Source organism: Rhinoderma darwinii, chromosome 9 (genome assembly GCF_050947455.1).
Source record: "Rhinoderma darwinii isolate aRhiDar2 chromosome 9, aRhiDar2.hap1, whole genome shotgun sequence".
NCBI classification, from domain to species: domain Eukaryota; kingdom Metazoa; phylum Chordata; class Amphibia; order Anura; family Rhinodermatidae; genus Rhinoderma; species Rhinoderma darwinii.
In genome coordinates, this window is record NC_134695.1 from 20,318,733 (window position 1) to 20,346,487 (window position 27,755).

The 27,755-nt window shown below is 43.6% G+C and overlaps 1 protein-coding gene across 2 annotated transcripts in view; it reads left to right on the forward strand.

Moving 5' to 3' along the window:
- The first annotated feature begins 17,058 nt into the window (after positions 1–17,058).
- Positions 17,059–27,755, forward strand: part of BRMS1 (BRMS1 transcriptional repressor and anoikis regulator) — a 78,784-nt gene continuing 68,087 nt past the window's right edge. Inside the window, exons 1-2 of one of the 2 annotated variants that reach the window (XR_012850446.1) lie at positions 17,059–17,199; positions 26,188–26,316. Coding sequence is in view for 1 of the 2 variants with exons in the window: in XM_075836873.1 (XP_075692988.1) it covers positions 26,211–26,316 (106 nt within the window). In the remaining variant the exon portion in view is untranslated. The remainder of the gene's footprint in view (positions 17,200–26,187; positions 26,317–27,755) is intronic. The other variant, XM_075836873.1, reaches the window with a different exon arrangement.

The window sequence follows — 27,755 nt, forward strand, 5'->3', positions numbered from 1 at the left end:
ACTTGGTCAAAAAGTAAAACGCGCTCAGTTGTCCATTGAGAAACTCATTAGAATAAAGCTAATATAGGTCATAACTCCGTCAAAAATTGTTTTTCTAAATAAAAAACTGCTGTAATCTACACTACAGCACCGATCACATCATGTACAATATAGGCCACTTATAATGTGGTGACAGAGCCTCTTTAAAGAGAACCAATCACCTCCCCATACATGTGCAGCATAGTGCAGCATGTAATGGGGAGGGCTGCACAAACCCTGGGGCACTTTACATTTTTTTCCTACCTCCCTCCGTTATTTAGATATCAGTGCCGTTATATTTGGCACCCGATACTTAAATAACCCCCTGAACAGTCAAGGGGGTGTGAACAGTCAAGGGGGCGTGTTACTATGGCTGTGACACTGTCCAATTAGATATGGACAGTGTTGCATCAAAAGCGAGGAGAGAGTGGACGCGTCCGCTCTCTCACTCTTCAGCTTTGAAGATCAGTCTTCTGCCGAACTGGCAAGGGGGCGTGTCTCTGCTACGGACAGTGTAAGCACTCCCCAGCTCTTTTAACACGGTCCTCTTTTAAGGGGGGATTCACACGGGCGTGATTTGGCAGCGTGTAGGCCGCGTGGTTTTCGCGCGGCACGCAATGCCCTATAGAAGTCTATGGGGCAGTACACACAGTCCGTGTATTTTGCGCAGCGTTTGCTGCGCAAAATACGCAACAGGTTCAATAACTCTGCGTATTTCACGCATCCATTGAAGTCAATGGGTGCGTGAAAACCAGGCAGGTCGCACTTCCGTGCGAACAGACTGAAACAGCGCACGAGCTGTCAAAAGGATGAATGGAAACAGAAAAGCACCACGTGCTTTTCTGTTTCCAAGCATCCAAACGGAGTGTATTTGCGAGGAGCGAACCCCGACAACCGAAGCTAACTTCACCGGGTTCGGCCAAACTCGTTTTGGCAGAACCCGGGAAAAAAATTTCCTGTCCGCGACGTCGGGAGACATTCACTGTGCATGGTGCTGAAAGAGTTAAACTGTTTCAGCACCATGGACAGTGACTTGCGATCCCAAAATACATGAACCTGTAAAAAAACCCGAAGTTCTAACTTACCGATTACTCCTGTCTCCTTCCTGCAGTCCGACCTCCCGGGATGACACTTCAGTTCAAGTGACAGCTCCAGCCAATCACAGGCCAAGCACAGGCTGCAGCCAATCACAGGCTGCAGCGGTCACTTGGACTGCCGCGTTATCCAGGGAGGCGGGGCCCGATGTCAAGAGAGGCGCGTCACCAAGGCAACGGCCGGGAAGTTCTCGGTAAGTAGGAACTTTATCTTTTTTTTTTTTACAGGTTTTTCGCTGTTTTGTTCGGCATTCACTGTCGAGGGTGATGAAAGATTTAGCTCTTTCAGCACCTTGGACAGTGACGGGCGTCGACAAGCCTCATCTCTATGAAATCACTCAGCCGCGCATCAAACACGCATGACACACGCAGCTGTCAAATGGTTTTTGCGCTCGCAAAACGCCGCGGTTTGCGCGCGCAAAAACGCAACGTTCGTGTGAATCTGCCCTTAGACTGATCTCTCACAAGAGCTGAAGAGAAGAGCGCGCTCTCCTCTCCACAGCTCTTTACACTGTCCGTAGCAGTGACACGCCCCCTTGCCAGTTTGGCAGAAGACTGATCTTCAAAGCTGAAGAGTGAGAGAGCGTTCGCGCGCGAGCACACCTTGCTTTTGCTGTAACACTGTCCATATCTGATTGGACAGTGTCACAGCCATAGTAACACGCCCCATTGACTGTTCAGGGGATTATTTTAATATCGGGGGCCAAATAGAACGGCACCGATATCTAAATAACGGAGGGAGGTAGAAAAAAAATGTAAAGTGCCCCAGGGTTTGTGCAGCCCTCCCCATTACATGCTGCACATGTATGGGGAGGTGAAAGGTTCTCTTTAAAGGAGCTTCTAGCATTAAAAAAAAAAAAAAGGTCTGCCTTAGGGGCTGGGTTCACACAACTTATTTTCAGACGAATTACGTCTGAAAAAACGGCTCCAATACGTCAGCAAACATCTGCCCATTGCTTTCAATGGGCTTTACGATGTACTGTGCAGACGAGCTGTCATTTTACGCATCGCTGTCAAAAGACGGCTCGTAAAATTACAGCCTCGTCAAAAGAAGTGCAGGACGTTTTTGGAGCCGTTTTCTCATAGACTCCAATGAAAACAGCTCCAAAAACGGCCGTTAAAAACGCTGAAAACAGCTCCGTAGTTTGACGTTTTTTGTTAAGCGTGTGAACATACCCTTATTTTTCCCATGCAAAATAAGGTCTGTCCATGCATACAGCTGTATTACGGTGTCTCTTCTTGAGCACCTGCTTCAGCAGAGTCCAGGAGCAGATTCATGATCGAGGCTCTTATATACTAAAGGTGTATTCACACGGTACGGTTTTGCTGTAGTTTTTTGCCGTGCGGCGGAAAACTGTACCGGGCAAAACAAACTTTTTCACCGCTATTTGCAGCCATCTTGGTGCTAACTGCAAAACCGCACCCTAATGAATTTAAATGAATCTGCAGATTCGGCGTGGTTACCTCTTCTGGTACCTAGGAAGCCATCACGTTAATTTGGGTTCTAGTTGCCAAGCTGTGTAATTGCAAAGTAAATTAGTTAGGGTATGTTCACACGAGGGCGTCCGTTACGGCTGAAATTACGGGGATGTTTCAGCCTGAAAACATCCCCGTAATTTCAGCCGTACCGGTATGTGCAGGCGCTTGAACGCCGCGTCCATTCCGGCCGTAATTAGCGCTGCTATTCATTGGAGTCAATGAATAACGGCTCCAATTACGGCCAAAGAAGTGACAGGTCACTTCTTTGACGCGGGCGTCTATTTACGCGCCGTCATTTGACAGCGGCGCGTAAATATACGCCTCGTGTGAACAGACAAACGTCTGCCCATTGCTTTCAATGGGCAGATGTTTGTCAGCGCTATTGAGGCGCTATTTTCAGACGTAATTCGGGGCAAAAACGCCCGAATTACGTCCGTAAATAGGCCGTGTGAACATACCCTTAGAGTGAAAAGTAATGAACAATAAGGCTACATTCAGACGAGGGTGTGCAACCTGGGACTTTTTACAGGTCCCTCATAGAAAGGATGCGTGAAAATGCAAGAAAATAAGACATCCTATCTTTCCATGGACCATTCACACGATGCGTTGAAACAACGGCCGTGTGAACGGCCCCATTGAAATGCATGGCCATGTGACGGCCGTTGTTTTGACGGCCGTCACACGGATTAGTTACACGCTCATCTGAAGGAGAAAACCGCTCCGTAATTTCAGACGTAATTGCATGTGCGAGGCGTCAATTACGACCGTAATTTGGAGCTGTTCTTCATTGGAATCAATAAAAAACGGCTCAAATTACGTCTCAAGAAGTGTTCTGCACTTCTTTTGACGAGCCGTCGTTTGACAGCGACGCGTAAATGACAGGTTGTCTGCACAGTACGTCGGCAAACCCATTCAAATGAATGGGCAGATGTTTGCCGACGTATTGGAGACGTATTTTCAGACGTAAATCGTGGCATAAAACGCCTCGTTTACGTCTGAAAATAGGTCGTGTGAACTCAGCCTGAGGCTGGGTTCACACACCCTATTTACGGACGTAATTCTGGCATTTTAGCCTCGAATTACATCCGAAAATACGGCTCCAAAGAGTCGGCAAACATTTGCCCATTCATTTCAATGGGCTTTACGATGTACTGTGCCGAAGGTCATTTTTTTTACGCGCCGCTGTCAAAAGACGGCGCGTAAAAAAGACGCCCGCGTCAAAGAAGTGCCTGTCACTTCTTGAGACGTAATTGGAGCCATTTACCATTGACTCCATGGAAAAACAGCTCCAATTACGTCCGTAATGGACGCAGCGAAAAGTGCCTGCACTTGCCATTACGTCTGTAATTTCAGCCGTAACGGAGGCTGCCGTGTGAACATACCCTCATTGTGCAGCATTTTATTTTTTAACCCCTTCCCGCCGCAGCCATTTTTCAGATTTTCATTTTCGTTTTTCCCTCCCTACTTCCAAAAGCCATAACTTTTTTTTATTTTTCCATTGATATAGTCCTATGAGGGCTTGATTTTTGCGGGATGAGTTGTAGTTTTTTCTGCCATATAATGTACTAGGAAACGGGAAAAAAAATATTTGTGAGGTAGAAAATGAAAAAAAACAATTCCTCCATTGTTTTTAGCGCTTAGTTTTTACGGAATTCACGTTGCAATTAAAACAACATGTTATCTTTATTCTGTGGGTCAATACGATTACGGCGATACCAAATATATATATATATATATAGTTTTCAATATTTTACTACTTTTACAAGTAAAAAACGAAGTGTAAAAAATAAAATTTATTCTGAGAGCCATAACTTCTTTTTTATTTATCCGCCGATTAAGTGGTATGAGGGATTATTTTTTGCTGGATAAGCTGTAGTTTTTAATAATACCATTTTGATGTACATGCGACGTTTTGATCACTTTACATTTCATTTTTTGAGATTAGGTGACCAAAAAATAGAGATACTGGCGTTTCCAGCGTGCGGGTTAAATAATTATATATTGTAATAGTTCAGACTTTTGCGGACGCGGCGATACCAATTATGTTTCTTTTTTTTTTACTATGCTCTAGGGGGAAAACTGGAAAAGGGGGGTTTTTTGAACTTTACATTTTTTTTATTTTTTTTTACATAAAACCCCTTTATTTTACTTTTTATTTTTTATTAGTCGCTCTAGGAGACTTCAACCAGCGATCAGTTAGATCGCTTGCACTATATACTACAATACTAATGTATTGCAGTATATCGTGATTCTGACAGGCAACTATTAAGCCCTTCCAGAGGCAGGGCTTAAAGAGGCTCTGTCACCAGATTTTGCAACCCCTATCTGCTATTGCAGCAGATCGGCGCTGCAATGTAGATTACAGTAACGTTTTTGTTTTTTAAAAACTAGCATTTTTGGCCAAGTTATGACCATTTTTGTATTCATGCAAATGAGGCTTGCAAAAGTCCAACTGGGCGTGTTTACAGTAAAAGTCCAAGTGGGCGTGTATTATGTGCGTACATCGGGGCGTTTTTACTTCTTTTACTAGCTGGGCGTTCTGATGAGAAGTATCATCCACTTCTCTTCAGAATGCCCAGCTTCTGGCAGTGCAGACACACAGCGTGTTATCGAGAGATCACGCTGTGACGTCACTCACTTCCTGCCCCAGGTCCTGCATCGTGTCGGCCACATCGGCACCAGAGGCTACAGTTGATTCTGCAGCAGCATCAGCGTTTGCAGGTAAGTAGCTACATCGACTTACCTGCAAACGCCGATGCTGCTGCAGAATCAACTGTAGCCTCTGGTGCCGATGTGTCCTCGCTGGTCCGACACGATGCAGGACCTGGGGCAGGAAGTGAGTGACGACACAGCGTGATCTCTCGAGAACACGCTGTGTCTGTGCACTGCCAGAAGCTGGGCGTTGTGAAGAGAAGTGGATGATAATTCTCGTCAGAACGCCCAGCTAGTAAAAGAAGTAAACACGCCCAAATGTAACACACATAATACACGCCCAGTTGGACTTTTACTTTAAACACGCCCAGTTGGACTTTTGCAAGCCTCATTTGCATAAATACAAAAATGGTCATAACTTGGCCAAAAATGCTAGTTTTTAAAAAAAATAAAAACGTTACTGTAATCTACATTGCAGCGCCTATCTGCTACAATAGCAAATAGGGGTTGCAAAATCTGGTGACAGAGCCTCTTTAATAGGAGCACACAGATGGCGGACCTGGGGGCCCTCATTAGGCCCCCAGGCAGCCATAGCAACCATCGCCACCCTGTGATTGCATTGCAGGGGGCGCAATGAGCTGTTAGAGGGGGTCGCCCCCCTCTTTCTAATGATTTAAATGCTGCGGTCGCTATTGACTGCGGCATTAAACGAGCGGGATCCCGCTCGTTACTCTGAAGTGTCAGCTGTAGCATACAGCCGACACCAGCATTGTATGGAGCGGGTTCCATACTTCCCCCTACCCGACTTTTGCGTACGGATACATCAAATGTTGGGAAGGGGTTAAAGGTACATCTGTTTTTTTATGCATCAAAACTCTGCGTGCGATCCTAGCCTTAGGCCGGATTCACACGAGCGTGTGCGTTTTGCGCGCGCAAAAGATCCATAAAAGCTCCGTGTGTCAGCAGCATATGATGCGTGGCTGCGTGATTTTCGCTCAGCCGCCATCATTATGGCTGTTTTTATGTTTAAAGAGACTCTGTCACCACATTATAAGTGCCCTGTCTCCTATATAAGGAGATCGGCGCTGTAATGTAGGTGACAGTAATGCTTTTTATTTAAAAAAACTATCTTTTTTCACAACGTTAGGCCTGATTTTGGTTTATGCTAATGAGCTTTCTTAATGCCCAAGTGGGCGTACTTTTACTTTCGACCAAGTGGGCGTTGTACTGAGGAGTGCATGACGCTGACCAATCGGCATCATGCACTCCTCTCCATTCATTTACACTGCACTAGCGATATAGATATATCTCTATGTGCAGCTACATACACAAACCCTAACATTACTACAGTGTCCTGATAATGAATACACATGACCATCCAGCCTGGACGTCATGTGTACTCAGAATCCTGACACTTCTGACTCTTTCTTTGTGAGATTCCGGCAAGTGAAACCAAATCTCGTTTAGATCCGTAATCTCGCGAGATTTGGTTTCACTTGCCGGAATCTCACAAAAAAGATTCAGAAGTGTCAGGATTCTGAGTACACATGACGTCCAGGCTGGATTTCATGTGTATTCATTATCAGGACACTAGTAATGTTAGGGTTTGTGTATGAGGCTGCACATAGCGATATATCTATATCGCTAGTGCAGTGTAAATGAATGGAGAGGAGTGCATGATGCCGATTGGTCAGCGTCATGCACTCCTCTGTACAACGCCCACTTGGTCGAAAGTAAAAGTACGCCCACTTGGGCATTAAGAAAGCTCATTAGCATAAACCAAAATCGCTCCTAACGTTGTGAAAAAAATATCGTTTTTTTAAATTAAAAAGCATTACTGTCACCTACATTACAGCGCCCATCTCCTTATGTAGGAGATAGGGCACTTATAATGTGGTGACAGAGTCTCTTTAAACAGAAAAGCACGTGCTGCTTTTCTGTTTTCATCCATAGTTTTGACTACTGTAGCGCGCATCACGCGCGGCACACGGAGGTGCGTCCGTGTGCCGCGCTCTGTTTTCATGCACCTATTGACTTCAATGGGTGCGTGATGCGCGAAAAACAGGCAAATATAGGACATGTCATGAGTTTTACGCAGCGGACATACGCTGCGTGAAAATCACGGACAGTCTGAACGACCCCATTGACTAACATAGGTCCGTGCGACGCGCGTGAAAATCACGCACGTTGCACGGACCTATTATACGTTCGTCTGAATAAGCCCTTATAGTGACCTCAGATTAGGGCTGGGCAACTAATAAAAAAAAATGAATTTCAGCACAATTAACCGACGTCATCTTGAGAATTTTGTGGTTTTACCCCGGTTTAAACTGTAGGTGCATCTTCAGGACACAGACACAGTTGAATCCAATGGTAGAGCAGAGGGGCGTAAGGTCCATGCTCTACCACTCACTATGTATCGCCGGACAGGAGGCAGTGACATCAGCTGTGAGGGGGAATCTATAGGGGACTATATACTGTGTGGAGGGCAGTTATGAGGACATTATACTGTGTGGAGGGCAGTTATGAGGACATTATACTGTGTGGAGGGCAGTTATGAGGACATTATACTGTGTGGAGGGCAGTTATGAGGACATTATACTGTGTGGAGGGCAGTTAGGAGGACATTATACTGTGTGGGGGCAGCTATGGGGGGCATTATACTGTGTGGGGGCATTATACTGTGTGGGGGCAGCTATGGGGGGCATTATACTGTGTGGGGGCAGCTATGGGGGGCATTATACTGTGTGAAAACAGCTATTGGGGGCATTATACTGTGTGAAAACAGCTATTGGGGGCATTATACTGTGTGAAAACAGCTATTGGGGGCATTATACTGTGTGAAAACAGCTATTGGGGCATTATACTGTGTGGAGGGCAGTTAAAGGGGCAATATACTGTGTAGAGGCAGCTATGGGGGCATTATACTGTGTGGGGGCAGCTTTGGTGCAGATAAGGAATAGACCCTAGTGGTTGGCAGGCAAATAGCGGATACAAAAGAGAACAAATGTGCCTAGGGCACACTAAAAGCCAAATTTCCCAACCACTAACAGATAATATTAAAATATAACTTTTATTGTTTTACCATTAAAGATGTCCATGAGGACGTATACAATAAGCACAGAAGATTATTTTTTTTTTAGCCAGTGTTAGTTTAGCACACGCTCTGTTTAACCCCTTAGTGACCAGCCCATTTTAGGCCCTAATGACCAAGCTATTTTATTCGTTTTTCTATAGTCGCATTCAAAGAGCTATTATTTTTTCGTCTACATAGCTGTATGAGGACTTGTTTTTTGAGGGATTAGTTGTGCTTTTTAATAGCACCATTTTTGGGTACATATAATTTTTTTATTAACTTTTATTACCTTTTTTGGGGGGGGGATTATAAAAAAAACCCTGAAATTCCACCATTGTTCTATGCGTTTTTAAATTGACGCCGTTCACTATGCGACGTAAATAACATGTTACCTTTATTATATGGGTCGGTACGATTACGGCGATACCACATATGTAGAGGTTTTTTATTTTTTCCGACTTTTGCACAATAAAACCACTTTTGAACTAATATTATTTGTTTTTGCATCGTCGCTTTCCAAGAGCCGTAACTTTTTATTTTTCCATCAATGTAGTGATTTTTTGGGCTTGTTTTCTGCGGGACGAGACGTAGTTTTGATTGGTACTGTTTTGGGGTGCATGGGACTTATTGATTCATTTTTATTATGAGTTTTTTGGGGGGCAATGGAAAAAAATTGCAATTTCGCCATTGTTTTTTGCGTTTTTTTTTACGGTGTTCACATTGCGGTTTAAATTACATATTATCTTTATTAATGGAGTCATTACGGTCGCGGCGATACCACATATGTGTACTTTTATTTATTTTTTACACTTTTACTAAATAAAACCACTTTTTATGGAAAAAAATGGATTTATTTTTTTACTGTAACTTTTATTATTAATCTTTATTTCACATTTATTATTTATTTCACTAGTCCCACTAGGGGACTTTACTGTGCGATCTTCAGATCGCTGCTATAATGCTTTGGTATACTTCGTATACCAGAGCATTATTGCCTATCAGTGTAAATCTGACAGGCAATCTGTTAGGACGTGCCTCCGGCGCGTCCTAACAGGCATATGTCCAGGGCAGACCTGGGGGCTTTTATCAAGCCCCCGGCTGCCATGACACCCCATAGGAGACCCGCGATTGCATTCGCGAGCCGCCGATGGGTGACAGAGGGAGCGCACTCCCTTTGTAAACAAAGTTAAATGCCGCGGTCGCTATTGACTGCGGCATTTAACGGGTTAAACGGCCGCGATCTAAGTAAACTTCGATCGCGGGCGTTGGAGCAGGAGCTCAGCTGTCATCAGACAGCTGAGCCCCGGCTCCAGCCTGCACGGGAGACCCGTGCAGGACTTAGACTATGCGAACGTGAAAAGGCGTCAGCCTAGCCTAAGGCCCCTTAGTGACCAACGTAAAAAGGCGTATTGGTGGTCACTAAGGGGTTAAACTCTATCTGCAAAATTGCCAGACAGAGTGTGAAGTAATTGAATTTAAACGTGTCAGGTCAGCAGCTGCAGACTGCTCGGCCTAAATATACTGTAGTAAGCATTATTAGCTTAGCAACTTTGGGGGCATTATACTGTGTGGGGGGCAGTTATTGGGGCATTATACTGTGTGGAGGGCAGTAACGGGAGGCATTCTAGTGTGTGTGGAGGGCAGTTATGGAGGTATTCTACTGTGGGGGCAGCTATTGGCATTTTACTGTGTAGGGTTTTATACTATGTGGAGGGCAGCTATAGAATCATTATAATGTGTTGAGGGCAGTTATAGGGCATTATACTGTGTGGGGGCAGCTATGGGGCATTACACTATGTGGGGAATAATAATAATAATAATAATCTTTATATAGCGCCAACATATTACGCAGCACTTTACAATCTAGAGGGAACATAAACAGACAATATCAGACATTACATTGTGACCAAGCTAATTTACAATTCAGACAGGAGGATCGAGGACCCTGCTCACAAGAGCTTACAATCTATGAGGAAATAAGGAGGACACAAAGTGTAAACGTGTTTGTTCAGTACAATGGTCCAGCCATCTTTTATAAACATGGGGTAGTAAAGATAAAGCTGCATGAGCCCGTCACCAGCCAGTGTCAGTGTATGACGGACATGAAATTCAGTACGGTGCAAGGAGTGTGAGGGAATCTTATTCTCATGACTAATGGGGCCAAGGGAAGGAGTCAGATTAGGGAATGTTATAGGCCTGTCTAAATAGATGTGTTTTCAGGGCACGTTTAAAACTGTGGATATTGTTGAATTAATCTGATTGTCTTGGGTAGCACATTCCAGAGGACGGGTGCAGCACGAGAAAAATCTTGGAGACGAGAGTGGGAGGTTCAGATTATGGAGGATTTTAATCTAAGGTCATTGGGAGAACGTAGAGCGTGAGTAGGGTGGTAGACAGAGATGAGGGAGGAGATGTAAGGAGGTGCAGCACTGTGGAGAACTTTGTGGGTGAGAATAATAAGTTTGAATTTTATTCTCCATGGGGATGGGCAACCAGTGTAGTGACTGGCACAGGGTAGAGGCGTTGGTGAAGTGGGGAGATAATATCATGCCGGATGTTGTCAATTTTAACTTTAAAATAAGTGGCCATGTCTTCAGCACTGAGATCTGTGATTGGCGTCTGCACTTTAGGACTAAGGAGGTAGTGAAAAGTATCAAAGAGGCGTTTTGGATTATTAGATAGTGTGGAGATGAGAGAAGTGAAATAGACTTATTTGGCTCGGTGAAGGGCAGAGTTGTAAGTTTTGAGCATAAATTTGTAATGGAGGAAATCTGCAGCCAAATGCGATTTTCTCCACAGTCGTTCGGCACATCTCAAGCACCGCTGAAGAAAGCGTGATTGAGGCGTGTGCCAGGATTGTCGTCTTTGTCGGGTGATTCGGAGTGTAGGGGGGGCTGCTTCCTCCAATGTATTTTTGAGAGTGTTATTGTAATGTTTGGCTGCCAGATTTGGACAGCAGAGGGAAGAGATAGGGGACAATGAGGACTTTGGACACTATGGGACAATATACTGTGTGGGGCAGAATCAGGGGATATATTATATACAGTAGTATACAGCAGGCTCGATATAAATTCAATGGTGTAGCATGTAAATAGGGGGCGGGGTATGGCCTAAATCGTTCATTAATTGTAATCGAGGTCACATATTCAATTAATCGAGATTTTGATTTAGGTCATAATCACACAGCCCTACATCAGATGCAAAACTCTTTAAAGAGTTAACCACGTTAATGCCGCCTTTCTTGTTATTGTGGGCTAGAAAAACCCATGTTGATAAGTCATTATTTTTATAGCTCCTCATACACATTCATTCAGCCAGAACCAGGAGTGGATTCTAAACACGAAAAAGATATAATGGAAACATTAAAGGGGTTTTCCACGTTCTGACAACTGATGACCTATCCAGCAGATAGCTCATCAATATATGATTGGTGCGGGTTCGCACCGATCAGCTGCTACAGATGCCTCCGGGCATCAGACGATATTGCCGGAAGCAGATGTATTGGGTCAAAGAATAGCGGCCGAGCTGCAGTACTGCTGCTCTTCTATTCAATTGAATAGGAGAAGAGCCACAGTTCTGCTGAACGGCCGCTATGCAGTGGTCGGAGCCATCTGCTTCCGGCTCAACTACTGCATACCGTTTAAAACATCCGGTACCCAGAGGCAGTCGGATCAGCTGATCGGTGCAGGGTCCAGGTGTCAGACCCACACCCATCAAATACTGATGACCTATCCGATGGATAGGTTAACAGTTGTCAGATCGTGGAAAACCCCTTTTTAAGTACATTTTTTGTATCCACTCCTTATTTTACCCTAAAAATCAATGCAAAATACGCATGTGTAAATAATGTCTAATTGTAGTATATATTCTGGACAACTAAAACTTAGATCAGTATTTGAAGGCCAAAACAAGATGTGGGTCCAAAATACGGAAGGAGTGCTTCCCATTTAAGTGTTTGGGTTTACAAATACTGATGTAAAATACTTTTTTGAACTGACCCTAAAAGCTCATGCATATGGTAATGCACGGAGGCTGTATGGCTCTTAGGCTGGGTTCACACGAGCATGTTACGTCCGTAATGGACGGAACGTATTTCGGCCGCAAGTACCGGACTGAACACATTGCAGGGAGCCGGGCTCCTAGCATCATAGTTATGTACGATGCTAGGAGTCCCTGCCTCTCCGTGGTACTACTGTCCCGTACTGAAAACATGATTACAGTACGGGACAGTTGTCCTGCAGCGAGGCAGGGACTCCTAGCGTCGTACATAACTATGATGCTAGGAGCCGGCTCCCTGCAGTGTGTTCGGTCCGGGACTTGCAGCCGAAATACATTCCGTCCATTACGGACGTAACATGCTCGTGTGAACCCAGCCTTAGTACGAAGCCGTACAGGCTCTATTGGGTACCATACATAGAGATATTCTTCCTCAGAAGCGATTGGTCTATGGGAGAATACATCTGTATGTACAGAATTCGATGGAGCATGCCAGATTCGTAAAGAAAAAGCCTCCATGTGAAGTTGTGCAGTAAAAAGGCCACACACTTGTATGGGCGCCGAGTTACAGTTCTGTAAAACTGAAGTGTCACTTTAAAGATCTGTCACCATAAAATGCTGCCTTATTTTAGGGGATATTATATTGACAGGCCTGATGAGCTATTACATCAAAAGGCACTAAAATATGTTGTCTGCTGTATACATGAGTTGGGTAAGTTCTATCCATAGTGATAGGCACATAAACCACTGGTATGACGCAAATGATTTGGTTGGAGTTGTCTCCCTAAAAACATTGATGGTATATCGCTGGGACAGCCATGAATGTATGTTCTCGGGGGTTGACTTGTACAATGCTAGTACAAATTAGGCTATGTTCACACGCTTAGCAAAAAACTTCTGAAAATATGGAGTTGTTTTCAAGTCAAAACAGCTCCTGATTTTCAGACGTTTTTTTAAAGCAACCCGCGTTTTTCGCAGCGTTTTTTACGCCCATTTTTCTATAGAGTCAATGAAAAACGGCTCAAGAAGTGATATGCACTCCTTATTCGCGGGCGTTTTTTAACGCGGCCGTGTAAAAAAACGGCCCGTCGGAACAGAACGCCGTTTTTCCCATTGAAATCGATGGGCAGATGTTTGGAGGCGTTCTGCTTCAGATTTTTCGTACGTTTACGGCCTGAAAAACGGCCGATAACCCCAATGCTAGAAAAGCAACACTGCCCTCTGGTTTTGGTCGGCTTTTTTCAAAGAAAACATTTTTGGGCTATTCTAGTCAATGGCTGACCGTGCAGCCTATGAAAAAAGCAGACAGGCGCTTTGGGGTCATGGTCTAGTGCTGCTGCTATTTTGTTTTAGAAATCTGAGGGGATACAGAGGTCGAGCCATCATAAATCGAAAAATGATGCTGTATCCTAGCAATATGCCATCAATTTCTTTAGCGCGATCAAATCTCTAAGACCTTGTTCACACAGTAAAGATTTTCTGTAGAAATTGCATGCTTTTTATAAGCCAAAAGCAGAATTGAATCCAGGAAAGGAAACTCTTAAGGCCTTCCTTTTATATTTTTTCTGTTTAGGGTCCAGGAAAATCTGCATTAAATCTGCGCTGTGTGAATAAGGCCTTAGGCTACATTCAGATGAGCTTGTCCGATTTGCGCGCATAAAAAAAAGTGTTTTTCCTAGATTTCACGTCCATGTGCATTGCGTATTGGCATCAATGTGCTTTGTGTGTGGCGTGCATTTTTCACGTCCGTGCACTTTTTTTCCTCAGCATTTTTTTGTAACTGATGAGTGAAACACGATGTCGTCCGTGTGTGCGGTCCGTAGTTTTCACACACCCATAGACTTCAATGGGCGATTAGGTGCGCAAAAACGCACCAATATAGGACATGCAGTGAGTTTCACGCAACGGACACTCGCTGCGTGAAAACTCCCGCATGTCTGTATAGCCCCATTGAAATGAATGGGTCCGTGTGCTGTCAGTTATTTCAACGCACAGCACCTGGACGAGTATTACCCTCAGGCCGAACGTTGTTTGTCCGTGTAACAGCCATTGAAACAACGGCCCTCATACGGACGCATGTATTTCAATGGGGCCGTTGTTTCAACGGATCGCGTGAAGGGTCCGTTGAAAACTAGAAAATGTCCTATTTTGTTCCGTTTTCATGGATCCCTCCATAGACTCAAGTCTATGGGGATCCATGAAATCGGAACCCGCACGGGGGCACCTCGTCATGTTTTTCACGTCCGAGTTTCCCTACGTTCGTGTGAATCTGGCCTTATTGAAAGGCCTGATTCACACGAATGTTGTATACATATGTGTGCTGTGCGTGAAAACAACGGACAGCGCACGGACCTATGCAACTCAATGGGGCTATTAAGACATGCGTGATTTTTCACGGTGTGTTTCCGTTGCGTGAAACTCACTGCGTATCCTGTTTTGATTCGTTTTTGTAGATCACGCACTTATTCAGGTCAATGGGTGCGTGAAAATCAGACAGCAACACGGACGTAATTCACGCAACATTTGCTACAGAAACGCAGAGAAAAAAAAATTACAAATGTGCCCCAACACTGGCATCAAAAACTGATCGCACACGGAACTGTAATGCAGGAAACACGCTGCGTTTTTTGCAGACGCAAAACAGACACGTTCGTGTGAATCTGGCCTAAGATGATGCTTGCAGGTAGGGCGGGGCGATTAATCAAATGAATTCGATCAGTTCGCCATCAAGGCCACTGACGATTCTGTTTTTTAACAGAATCATTAAATCGATTTTTCTTAGTCGCGCCGTGCTGCAGGAAAAAGCTCCGCCACGCCGCCTCGTCTGGTCCGCACCGTCTGACAAGCTGCGCCCCTTTCTGTCTCTGCTTCCCCACAGGACAGCTGTTCTGTAGTGAACAAAATGATACAGTACGGAACAGCAGTTCCATGGGGAAGCAGAGACTCCTAGTATATAGCCACACCGCCCTGTAGATACTACCCCTCGTTGTAGATAGCACCCCGACTTGCAGATCGCACCACCACCCCCTCTTGTAGATAGCACCACTGTAGCCCCCACTAGGAGCTGTATCCCTGGTCAAAGTGTAGGCAACCTCTGGCCGGGGATTCAACCCCTAGTGGCAGCTACAGCGTCTGCTATCTACAAGGATGGGATGGTGTGCTGCAAACTGCAAAGTGGGGTGGGAGGGGTGTGATCTACAAGGAGCAGCATGCTCTGATTTCCCTCTGGAAAATGTTCAGCAGCATGTGCATGAGATTTCTAAAATCTTATACACTTGCCTGTAACTCTCTCACTGCTGATTTTCCTCCTGCAAATCCCTACGGAAAATTTGCAAGACATCTGCTACATATGCAGGGGTTCTAAGTGTATGTTCACACAACCTATTTTCAGCCGTTTTTCATGCTGTAAACGCCCTAAAAGCAGCTAAAAATGCGGGGGGGGGGGGGAGTGGTGAACACCTCAAAACATCTGCCCATTGATTTCAATGCGGAAAACATTGTTCCGTTCCCACATGGCATTTTCAAAAACGTCAGCGTAAAAAAACACCTTGTAAAAATAAGTGCATGTCACTTCTTGAGCCGTTTTTCATTGACTCAATAGAAAAACAGCTCCAAAACCGTTCGTAAAAAACGCAAGTTGCTTAAAAAACGGCTGAAAATCAGAGACTGTTATCCCTTGAAAACAGCTCGGTATTTTCAGCCATTTTTTGTTAAGCGTGTGAACATAGCCTTAATGTTAGGAACTTACATAACATATTCAAGGCTAATACACTGTAAGCAGAAGAGCGTATCAGCCCTGAACACCGCAGGGAATGCTGACCAGAAAACAGAACCACATTGTGCTGCGTTTTTCCCGCTGCAAAGCCGGAAAAAAACAAAAACGTTCATACTTACCCCCTCCCTCTTCTTGGCTCGCAGTCCAGTCTCCTGGGATGACATTGCAGGCCATGTGACGCTGCAGCCTGTGATTGGCTGCAGCGGTCGCATGGCCCGCAACGTCATCCAGGGAGGCCGGACTGGAAAAGCAGGGAACTCTGGGTAAGTATAGCGATTCCAACGCAAATATCGCCACACACGTCTTTGTTGCGGGTTTAAGACGCAACCGAAGAGTTGCGTATCCGCAGAATTGATATGCTGCGGTTGAAGTAACCGCACGTCCAATTATATGCGGGCATTTCGGCTCAATTTATGTGCGGACATCTCGGCGGATATTTACCGCAGTGTGGCGACGAGATTTGTTTAAATCTCACCCGCACTGTTGCTACTGTAATACGCTGTGGGTTTTCTGCAATTAATCCGTTTTTGGCATAGGCACATTTACTGTACCTGTTTCATGAAGGATATAGGAAAGAAAGAGAAGTTTGCATAGTGCCTGTGCCATCATTGCGACAGGCACATATCCATTATGATATATATCCCTAGGACATATAATATCACACGTATCCCTGCCGGGAACTGTCCCAGATAATATTACAATCTATACGAGAAGAACGTGCAGAAACGTATAACATAAAAAAGCAACGATATCAGCAAAACGAGAGAAGCGCAGCCTGCAATTCAAGCGCAGGAAGACTTCAGCTTGATGCGGCATCCCACAATGCATTGCATCTAATACGCTCCGACTGTCTGCCCTATGAACTCTATCATTACCTGTGATCCGGTTTGGTCGAAATGTTTTTTGACGGAGGGGTCTGTCATAGCTGTCCCGCCCACCTTAAACGTGATTGGCTGCACTCTGCGCGGTCTTTAGTGGTTGGTTTTCCCCATGTCTATCAAAGATGACAGGCGTGGGAAGGAAAGAGTGATGACGTCAGCCAAACTAAAAGAAAGCGAAGAAAGTAAATGATCAGGAAGAACGAGGCGGGACGTTTCGAGCATTAACGGGTTAATATACATTGCATCGTCAATATTTGATAAGTTTTACTCCTGGCTGGAGGGGTTAATGTGCTGGACATATGGGGTCATCTTACTAACTGCCATTATTATATTATGGAGGGAGTCCATGGTCATGTATGTGGGAGCTATGCAGCCACTGCCAAGTCTAACACATGGATACCACTTTATATGGTTTACGCCAGAGAGTGTGTTGGTTTACGCCAGAGAGTGTGTTGCTTTACGCCACAGAGTGTGTTGCTTTACGCCACAGAGTGTGTTGCTTTACGCCACAGAGTGTGTTGGTTTAGGGTATGTTCACACGGCCTATTTACGGACGTAATTCGGGCGTTTTTGCCCCGAATTACGTCTGAAAATAGCGCCTCAATAGCGCTGACAAACATCTGCCCATTGAAAGCAATGGGCAGACGTTTGTCTGTTCACACGAGGCGTATATTTACGCGCCGCTGTCAAATGACGGCGCGTAAATAGACGCCCGCGTAGAAGAAGTGACCTGTCACTTCTTTGGCCGTATTTGGAGCCGCTATTCATTGACTCCAATGAATAGCAGCGCTAAATACGGCCGTAATTGACGCGGCGTTCAAGCGCCTGCACATGCCGGTACGGCTGAATTTACGGGGATGTTTTCAGGCTGAAACATCCCCGTAATTTCAGCCGTTACGGACCCCCGCCGTGTGAACATACCCTTACGCCACAGAGTGCGTTGCTTTACGCCACAGAGTGCGTTGCTTTACGCCACAGAGTGCGTTGCTTTACGCCACAGAGTGCGTTGCTTTACGCCACAGAGTGTGTTGGTTTACGCCTCCGAGCATGGGTTACATAAGGAGCTTGGCTGGTTTATGCCAGACAGTGCTTGAGTTTACACTTAGGGGCTTATGTCAGAGAGTGCGTGGGTTTACGCCATGGAAAGCTGTCAGGGTGCAGGTTTGCATCAGGCTCTGGCTCGGCTCGTGGCTTTCTGCCTGTGAGGAGGGGGTTCTATGCCCTGGAGAGCACTGTGCGGTGTGATTTCAGTAACATTATGCTGCTTTTTTGGGGACATACTAAACAGAATGAAGAAAAAGAATGAACATTATTACTAATGGAAAGAAAATATAAAAAAGGGCATAATGAATGTTTTATGTTTGGTAGACATGGCATGGACAGATTTTATTTGTTTATATCCTCATTAACTACAAATTCCATAGAAACAGACGCCTTTGGAAATTCCTATGATTGGTAGACCTGGAATGAGCAGGATAGATGTGCAGTTTATAGTGGAATGAACACATATTCTATAGAAACAGATGCGTGATTATTTTCCTGTGCTTGATATATATGTACTTATTGGGATGAACACTAAACAGGATCCACTGGATCCCTGAGCTTAGTTTTGGTATGATAGTTCTTTATTGATACGCTCTGTTACCATAGTTATGGTCTTAGCTTTTTCAAAAAAGAACAAAGTTTTCTCCTCTCCCTTGTCTCCGTGCACATCCCAATGTTCTATGTCGGCCTTTGGTACAGAATGTGCAGCTTTAGGGTATGTTCACACGGCCAAATTTCAGACGTATACGAGGCGTATTATGCCTCGTTTTACGTCTGAAAATATGGCTACAATACGTCGGCAAACATCTGCCCATTCATTTGAATGGGTTTGCCGACGTACTGTGCAGATGACCTGTTATTTACGAGTCGTCGTTTGACAGCTGTCAAACGACGACCCGTAAATTTACTGCCTCGGCAAAGAAGTGCAGGGCACTTCTTTGCCACGTAATTTGAGCCGTTCTTCATTGAAATCAATGAAGCACGGCTCAAGGTTTACGAGCGTCTCAGACGCCTCGTAAATTACGAGGAGGGGCATTTACGTGTGAAACGAGGCAGCTGTTAACAGTCTGTCTTTTCACACGTAACTGCCTCTCAGCGTGTGAACATACCCTTAAAGAGGCTCTGTCACCAGATTATAAGTGCCCTATCTCCTATATAATCTGAGCGGCGCTGGAATGTAGATTTTAGATTTATTCTAATTAGTTTCTTAATGCCCAACTGGGCGGTTTTTTAACTTTTTACCAAGTTGGCGTTGTAAAGAGAAGTGTATGACGCTGACCAATCAGTGATCAATCAGCCTCATACACTTCTCTCCATTCCAGCCCAGCTTCTTTCACTTTCAAAAGAACACAATAGCCGTATAAATGTATTATGTGCAATTAGTAAACCTGGACGGTAACCACATGCTGAACCACACAAGAATAAAGTGCAAGAGCGCTGCATGCGAAGCTGTGACTTCCGCGTTCTGTGTCCGGCAGCTTCATAGAGATCAATGGGATTCTTCTGCGCATGCGCGAGCGGCTCTCCATTGATCTCTATGCAGCTGCGGAACAGATAAGTCAGACACAGAACCCGGAAGTCCAGGCTTCTCATGTAGCGCTCTTGATGACTTTCGCTCCCCTGTTCTCCTTATTGCTGGGGGTCCCAGAGGTCGGACCCCCAGCGATCTCACATGTAGCCCCTAAAGAAACACCTAAAGGGTTCATAAACTTTCTAAATGCTGTTGTGAATACTTTGAGGGGTCTAGTTTCTAAAATGGGGTGTTTGATAGGGGTTTCTAATATATGGGCCCCTCAAAGCAACTTCAGAACTGAACTGGAACCTAAAAAAATAAATAAATGAGGCAATACTTCGCTTCTTACATTATACTGATAATGAGCCGTGCCCACCCCAAGATGACCCCAGTTTTGACCGTTTGTATAAACGGAGACCCCGATTAGACCGTTCCAGTGCCCGGTTTTCCCAAGCATTCACCCCCGAGAAGTTTATTTCTATTGATGAGTCCCTGGTACATTTTAAAGGGAGGGTTCAATTCCGCCAGTACCTGCCGGGTAAGAGGGCAAGGTATGGCGTGAAGATGTATAAGCTGCGAGAGTGCATCTGGGTATACCTAGAGGTTTAGGCTATATGAAGGGAAGGCCACCCCCAAACCAGACTGCATCCTGGACTACAATAGGTACATGGGAGGGATGGACTTGTAAGATCAAATCCTGAAGCCCTACAGCGCCATGCGGTGTGGTATAAGAAGCTGGCCGGGCACATCATACAGATGGCATTGTACAATGCGTACGTGCTACGTCAATGTGTAGGCCAGACAGGAACTTTCCTGGAATTTCAAGAGGTGATTATCAAGAACCTAATCTTTAGGGACCAAGAAGGGGGGGCATCCAGTACTTCTGGAAGCGGGGCTACACGCATCGTACCAAGGCGGCAACACTTTCCAGGAGAAGTTCCCCAAACTGGCAAGAAGGGAAAAAGTCAAAAGAGGTGCAAAGTCTGCTATAAGAGGGCGATAAGGGAGGACACAATATATCAATGTGACACGTGTCCCGAATAACCAGAACTCTGTATGAAAGTCAGTTTTAAAATTTATCATGCATCCCTTGGTTTATAATTTACCCCAATTTTACTTACCCTGATGCACTCCGCACAGCTTATCCCCCCTCGTCTTTCCCCTCTGAGCCCTGCTGTGTGTCCAGGCAGCTGATAACAGCCACATGTAGGGTGTTGCCATACCTGGGAGAACCCACATTACAGTTTATGGGGTGTAGGTCTCTGGTCAAAATGCTCACTACACCTCTAGATGAATGCCTTAAGGGTGTAGTTATTAAAAAGGGGTCACTTCTTGCGGGTTTCAACTGTACTGGTACCTCAGGGGCTTCTGCATACATGACTTCGCACTAGAAAATCCCCAGTAGGCCAAATGGTGGTCCTTTCCTTCTGAGCCCTCCCATGGGCCCAAACGGCAGTTTATCACAACAAATGGGGTATTGCGGCACTCAGAACAAATTGCGCAACAGAATGGGGTATTTTGTTTCTTGTGAAAATAAGAAATTTTCAGCCAAAACTACATATTATTTGAAAAAAATAATTTTGTTTTCATTCCCAGCCCAATTCAAATAAGTTCTGTGAAGAAACTATGGGGTCTAAATGGTTACATTACCCATAAATGAATTCCTTGAGGGGTGTAGTTTCCAAAATGGGGTCACTTTTGGTGGGTTTCCATTGCTTTGATACCTCTGAGGCTCTGCAAATGCGACATGGCACCCGAAAACCAATCCAGCAAAATCTGGACTCCAACAAACATATAGCGCTCCTTTCCTTCTGAGCCCTCCCATGGGCCCAAACGGCAGTTTATCACCACAAATGGGGTATTGCCACACTAAGGACAAATTGGGCAACAAAATGGGGTATTTTGTTCCCTGTGAAAATAAGAAATTTTTATCAAAAATGACTTTATTGGAAAAAATGACATTTTATTGGAAAAAATGACATTTTTTTCATTTCACAGCCCAATTCAAATACGTGCTGTGAAAAAACTGTGCGGTCAAAATGGTAACAACAACCATAAATGAATTCCTTGAGGGGTGTAGTTTCCAAAATGGGGTCACTATTGGGGGATTCCTACTGTTTTGGCACCAACACCTCTTCAAACCTGGCATGCTGCCTAAAATATATTCTAATAAAATAAAGGACTCAAAATGCACTAGGTGCTTCTTTGCTTCTAGGGCTTGTGTTTTAGTCCACGAGCGCAGTAGGGCCACATGTGGGACATTTCTAAAAACTGCAGAATCTGTACAATACATATTTAGTAGTGTTTCTCTGGTAAAACCTTCTGTGTTACAGAAAAAAAAATGAATAAAATTGAAATTCAGCAAGAAAAATGAAATTTGCAAATTTCACCTCCACTTTGCTTTAATTCCTGTGAAATGCCTGAAGGGTTAAAAAACGTTCTAAATGCTGTTTTGAATACTTTGAGGGGTCTAGTTTTTAAAATGGGGTGTTTTATCAGGGTTTCTAATACATAGGCCCCACAAAGCCACTTTAGAACTCAAGAGGTACCTTAAAAAAAAGGCTTTTGAAATTTTCTTAAAAATATGAGAAATTGCTGTTTATGTTCTAAGCCTTGTAACGTCCAAGAAAAATAAAATAATGTTCAAAAAATGATGCCAATCTAAAGTAGACATATGGGAAATGTGAACTAGTAACTATTTTGGGTGGTATAACCGTCTGTTTTAGAAGCAGATGCATTTCAATTCTGAAAAATGCAATTTTTTCAAAATTTTCTCTAAATTTTGCAATTTTTCACCAATAAACACTGAATATATCGACCAAATTTTACCACGAACATGAAGCCCAATGTGTCACGAGAAAACAATCTCAGAATCGCTTGGGTAGGTTTAAGCATTCCGACGTTATTACCACATAAAGTGAAATATGTCAGATTTGAAAAATGGGCTCTGAGCCTTAAGGCCAAAACTAGGCTGCGTCCTTATGGGGTTAAGGAAACAGCGTAGCTCGCATACTGCACTGCTTCCGTAACTGCCATTCATTACTATGGCAGATAGGGAAACAGCGTAGTTACGCTGTTTCAGTGACTCCACATGTAGCCGCTGGTTCAAGTCCCCTAGGGGAACTAATAAAACGTGTAATGTGTAAAAAAAAAAAAAAAGAAACGTAGATACATTTTCAGGAGTGTAAGAAAAAAATATTAAAAGTCAAAAAAAAAAACCTTTTCCCATTTTTCCCCAAGCACAATGTAAAAAAATAAAATAATTTGGTATCGCTGCGTCTGTAAAAGTCCGATCTATTACAATATACCATTATTTAACTCACACGGTGAGTTAAAAAATTTAAAACATCAAAATAGTTTTTTGGTCACCTTCGTGCTTAAAATATGAAAAAAGTGATCAAAAAATTGTGCCAATAAACCTACAGCTCATCACGCAAAAAATAAGCCCTCACACCGCTCAATCGATGAAAAAATATTTAAAAAAATGTTGGCTCTCAGAATGTGGTGAAACAGAATAAATTATTTTTTAACAAATAATTTTTTTCCTATTTTCTGTTGTCTAAAACCCGGGTTCGTCTTATAGTCCGAAAAAGATGGTATATATATATATATATATATATATATATATATATATATATATATATATATATATATATATTAGATTAGCTTGGTGAACCTATCTGCAATAGGCGGGTACATCACTAACGGCCCGTCTATCCTTATTCCACAGCCTATTTGGGTCATGTATCAATCTTCTCTATCATGATCATTTCTCTTTAGATCTTTGTGCCTAGGACTGTACTGCTTGTGTCTACAAGTGGTCAGTGCTGTACCCGCCTATTGCAGATAGGTTCACCAAGCTAATATATATATATATATATGTGTGTGTATTTTTTCATATTTATGTAGCGATGGTTTCCTCTCATTGGGGTATAGATATTATCTTGCACTTTTGCACGTTATATTCTTGTGTGGTTCAGCATGTGGTTACCTTCCAAGTTTACTAGTTGCACATAATACATTTATACGGCTATTGTATTCTTTTGATATTGGCTCATATTGTCCCATTTGGAATCCTATTTGAGATTTCTGTCTGTGGTTTGCTTCCGGTTTCATTTTTACAGGTTTGATTCTTTCTGTTTTTTTAAATGGTTTTATATTTTTTTATGTAGTGTATAATAAGCTTTGGTCTTTTCATTCCCGTTTTTTCGTATCCCTTTCTTATTATTTTGGGTGTGCACAATTGTGTACATGTGCCTTTTCCTCTCCTAGTATTTACACTCCCGACACTTCGGTAAAGATTCTGTGGGACTTACAGAACAGCGAGATCACGCTGTGCAAGGAAAGAAGCTGGGCTGGAATGGAGAGAAGTGTATGAGGCTGATTGATCACTGATTGGTCAGCGTCATACACTTCTCTTTACAACGCCCACTTGGTAAAAAGTTAAAAAAACGCCCAGTTGGGCATTAAGAAACTTATTAGCATAAATCTAAAATTGTTCATAACTTTCTCAAAAATGATAGTTTTTCAAAATAAATAACACTTATCTACATTACAGCGCCGATCAGAATAGGTAGGAGATAGGGCACTTATAATCTGGTGACAGAGCCTCTTTGAAGATGCTCTGTCACCAGATTATAAAATCCCTATCTCCTATTGAATGTGATCGGCGCTGCAATGTAGATAACAGTAACGTTTTTTTTTAAAAAAAAAAAACGATCATTTTTGCCCAAGTTATGAGCAATTTTATATTTATGCAAATGAGCTTTTCCATGGACAACTGGGCGTGTATTGTGTTTTTACCTACTGGGCGTGTATTGTCTTTTTACCAACTGGGCGTGTATTGTGTTTTTACCAACTGGGCGTTGTGAATAGAAGTCTATGACGCTGACAAATCAGCGTCATACGCTTCTCATCGTTCCCACCCAGCTTCTTTCACTGCAGACACACAGCGTGACGTCACGTCACCCACAGGTCCTTCAACCTTGGCGTCGGACAAAGAAGATACATCGGCTCCAGCCGTCCGAGGAGGTAATATGCTCGTCTCTAGGGAGTTTACTATGCTTACCTGCACATGGTGATGCTGCTGCAGATTCAACTGTACTCTCTGACGCCTGGAGCCGATATGTCTTCTCTCTTCCGACGCCAAGGTTGAAGGACACTCATTTGTATCAGGCACAGGAAAATAATCACGCATTTCTATGGAATATGTGTTCATTCCACTATAAAATTCACATAGATCCTGTTCATTCCAGGTCTGTCAAGCACAGGAAAATAAGAAGGCATTTATTTCTATGGAATATGTGTTCATTCCCTTATAAACTACACATCTATCCTGTTTATTCCAGGTCTGTCACGCACAGGAAAACTATTACACATCTGTTTCTATGGAATATGTGTCCATTCCACTATAAACTGCACAAAAATCCTGTTCATTCCAGGTCTATGAAGCACAGGAAAATAATTACGTATCTGTTTTTATGGAATTTGTGTTCATTCCCTTATAAACTGCACATAGGTCGTGTTCATTCCAGGTCTGTCAAGCACAGGAAACATTTTTTACACATCTGTTTTTATGGGATTTGTTTTTATTTTCTCTTTATCTACAAAGAAAATCTGTTCATTCCATGTTTTAGAAATATAAAAAAACTCAATCCTTTTTTTTTTTTTTTTGTATATTTTCGCCCACTACTAATATTGTTCATTCTTTTTTGTGACATTGCTGAGGTGTTGTAGCACTGTGCTATTACTATGGTGTAGTTGCTGCACTACTCTTACTCAGCAGTGTCAGATCGTGCAGAATAGCAGATGGTTGCCACAGAATTATTAGTTGGACCACATGGAGCCGATCCCTGAATTCTTATGGCGTCCCTTTACTCCAGGAAATATTTTACTCTACGTTACTGCACTGTCTATAGTTATGGACGGCTGTATGTTCTCGGTGACTCCGGACTAGGTCATTTTTTTGCTACACTCCACATCAATATTGCTACAGAGTTGGTCTTTTAAGAATTGTGCTGTGGGATTCATGATATATAAAAAAATGCAAGTTTAAACCTCCACACTCGCTACTCCATTCAGAGACCTCTGCTTACAGACTACGCTGACACAAGGCCTATGTCAGAGTCCTGGAGAACCACGCGTAACGGAATTGCTGCAGAAAATTTCTGCAACCATTCCGTTGAAAGTAGCAGGCATTCCGCTGCGGTAAAAATGCACCATTTCCCGCGTTTTTAACTGCATAAAATGGTGTGTATTTTGCGGCGTTTTTCACAATGCAAGGAGATGGTCACTTATCTGAAAAACGCAGTAATTCAGTCCACTTTCCGCAGCAGGGACTGACATGCTGCGGTCCGAATATTTACGGAGCATGTGGATGACATTGTAAAATCTCACCCATTTTGCTGCTACTGTACTCTGCTGTGTATTTTCCGTCCGCATTTCCGAACGGAAAATATGCAGCAATTCCGCTACGTGTGGACCACCCCTAATTGTTTGACATTCAATATAAAAAAAGTTCTTGGCTAGAAACACATCTTGAACATTTTCTAACATGGTAATTTATTATAATGCTAAAAAAAAGGTACTGCAGTATTTGGGAGCTTGGGATGCAGTCTGCTTTTAAGGTCGTGTTTTTTTTTTTTTTTTGGTCCCCTCAGAGAACTACATTTTATCCTCCACAATGGAGGCAGAGGCAGATTCAGCTACAGAAATGAACGGCCAAGAAGAAGTGGACAGTGACCGGGAAGATAGTGCCAGCCAGTCGGACTCCGAGGAGGAGAGCTCTGGTTTGTGTTTGCAATATTCTTTCTTACATTGAATTTCTGTATATCCAGCTGGTAACTACGACTGCTTATAAATAACGTCTGTGTTGCTGCCAGCTTTCACCTGAGCTTTGCACTCTCATTTTTTGTCTAATGTTGTCCTCTAAGGGTATGTTCACACGGCCTATTTTCGGCCGTAAACGGCCGAAAAATCGGAAGCAGAACGCCTCCAAACATCTGCCCATTGATTTCAATGGGAAAACGGCTTTCTGTTGCAACGGAGCGTTTTTCGCTGCGTTTTTTTATGCGTAAAAAAATGGCCGAGAAAAAGAAGTGCAGGACACTTCTTGGGACGTTTTTGGAGCAGTTTTCCATAGACTTTATTGAAAAAAGCTCCAAAAACGGCCATAAAAAACGCCGCGAAAATCGCGAGTGGCATAAAAAACTTCTGAAATTCAGGAGCTGTTTTCTCTTGAAAACAGCTCTGTATTTTGAGCCGTTTTTGACTCTCCGTGTGAACATACCCTTAGGGTATGTGCACATGATAACGACAAATACGTCTGAACTTACGGAGCTGTTTTCAAGAGAAAACTGCTCTTGAATTTCAGATGTAATTGCTCGTACTCGCGTTTTTCGCGGCGTCCATTACAGACGTAATTGGAGCTGTTTTTCAATGGAGTCAATGAAAAACTGCTCCAATTACGTCCCAAGAAGTGTCCTGCACTTCTTTTGACGAGCCATCTTTTTTATGCGCCGTCTTTTGACAGCGTCGCGTAAAATGACAGGTCGTCGGCACAGTACATCGTAAAGCCCATTCAAAGTAATGGGTAGATGTTTGTCGGCGTAATGGAGCCATTTTTTCAGAGGTTATTCGGGGCGTAAAACCCAGCCTTATACAGAAATAGGATAGAGATGATTGGCCACACTATGCTAGCACTGAGAAGGAAATGGGCAGGAGAAGTCCCTCATACCTCTGCTTTGCCTAATTCACCTAGGTAAGAGCCTGTTCACATCACTGTTACTCTTCTGTTGAGGTGTTCAGTCGGAGGTTTCCGTCGGGTTAACCCCTCAACGGAAATGCAAACCTCGACGTAGGGGTGGGATGTGGTAGATTATCCTGAACTTTAACTGTTTGTCCGTATGGTTCATTTCAGCGAAGTGCTTGGAAACAGGCAAGTATAACCTTTTATTTCTAAGTGTATGTGCACACGATAACGACCATTACTTCTGAAATTACGGAGCTGTTTTAAAGAGAAAACAGCTCCTGCATTTCAGACGTAATTGCTCGTACTCGCGTTTTGCGAGGCGGCAATTACGGGCGTAATTTGGAGCTGTTCTTCATTGGATTCAATGAAAAACGGCTCAAATTACGCCCCAAGAAGTGTCCTGCACTTCTTTGCCGAGGCAGTCATTTTACGCGTCGTCTTTTGACAGCGACGTGTAAAATTAAAGGTCGTCGGCAC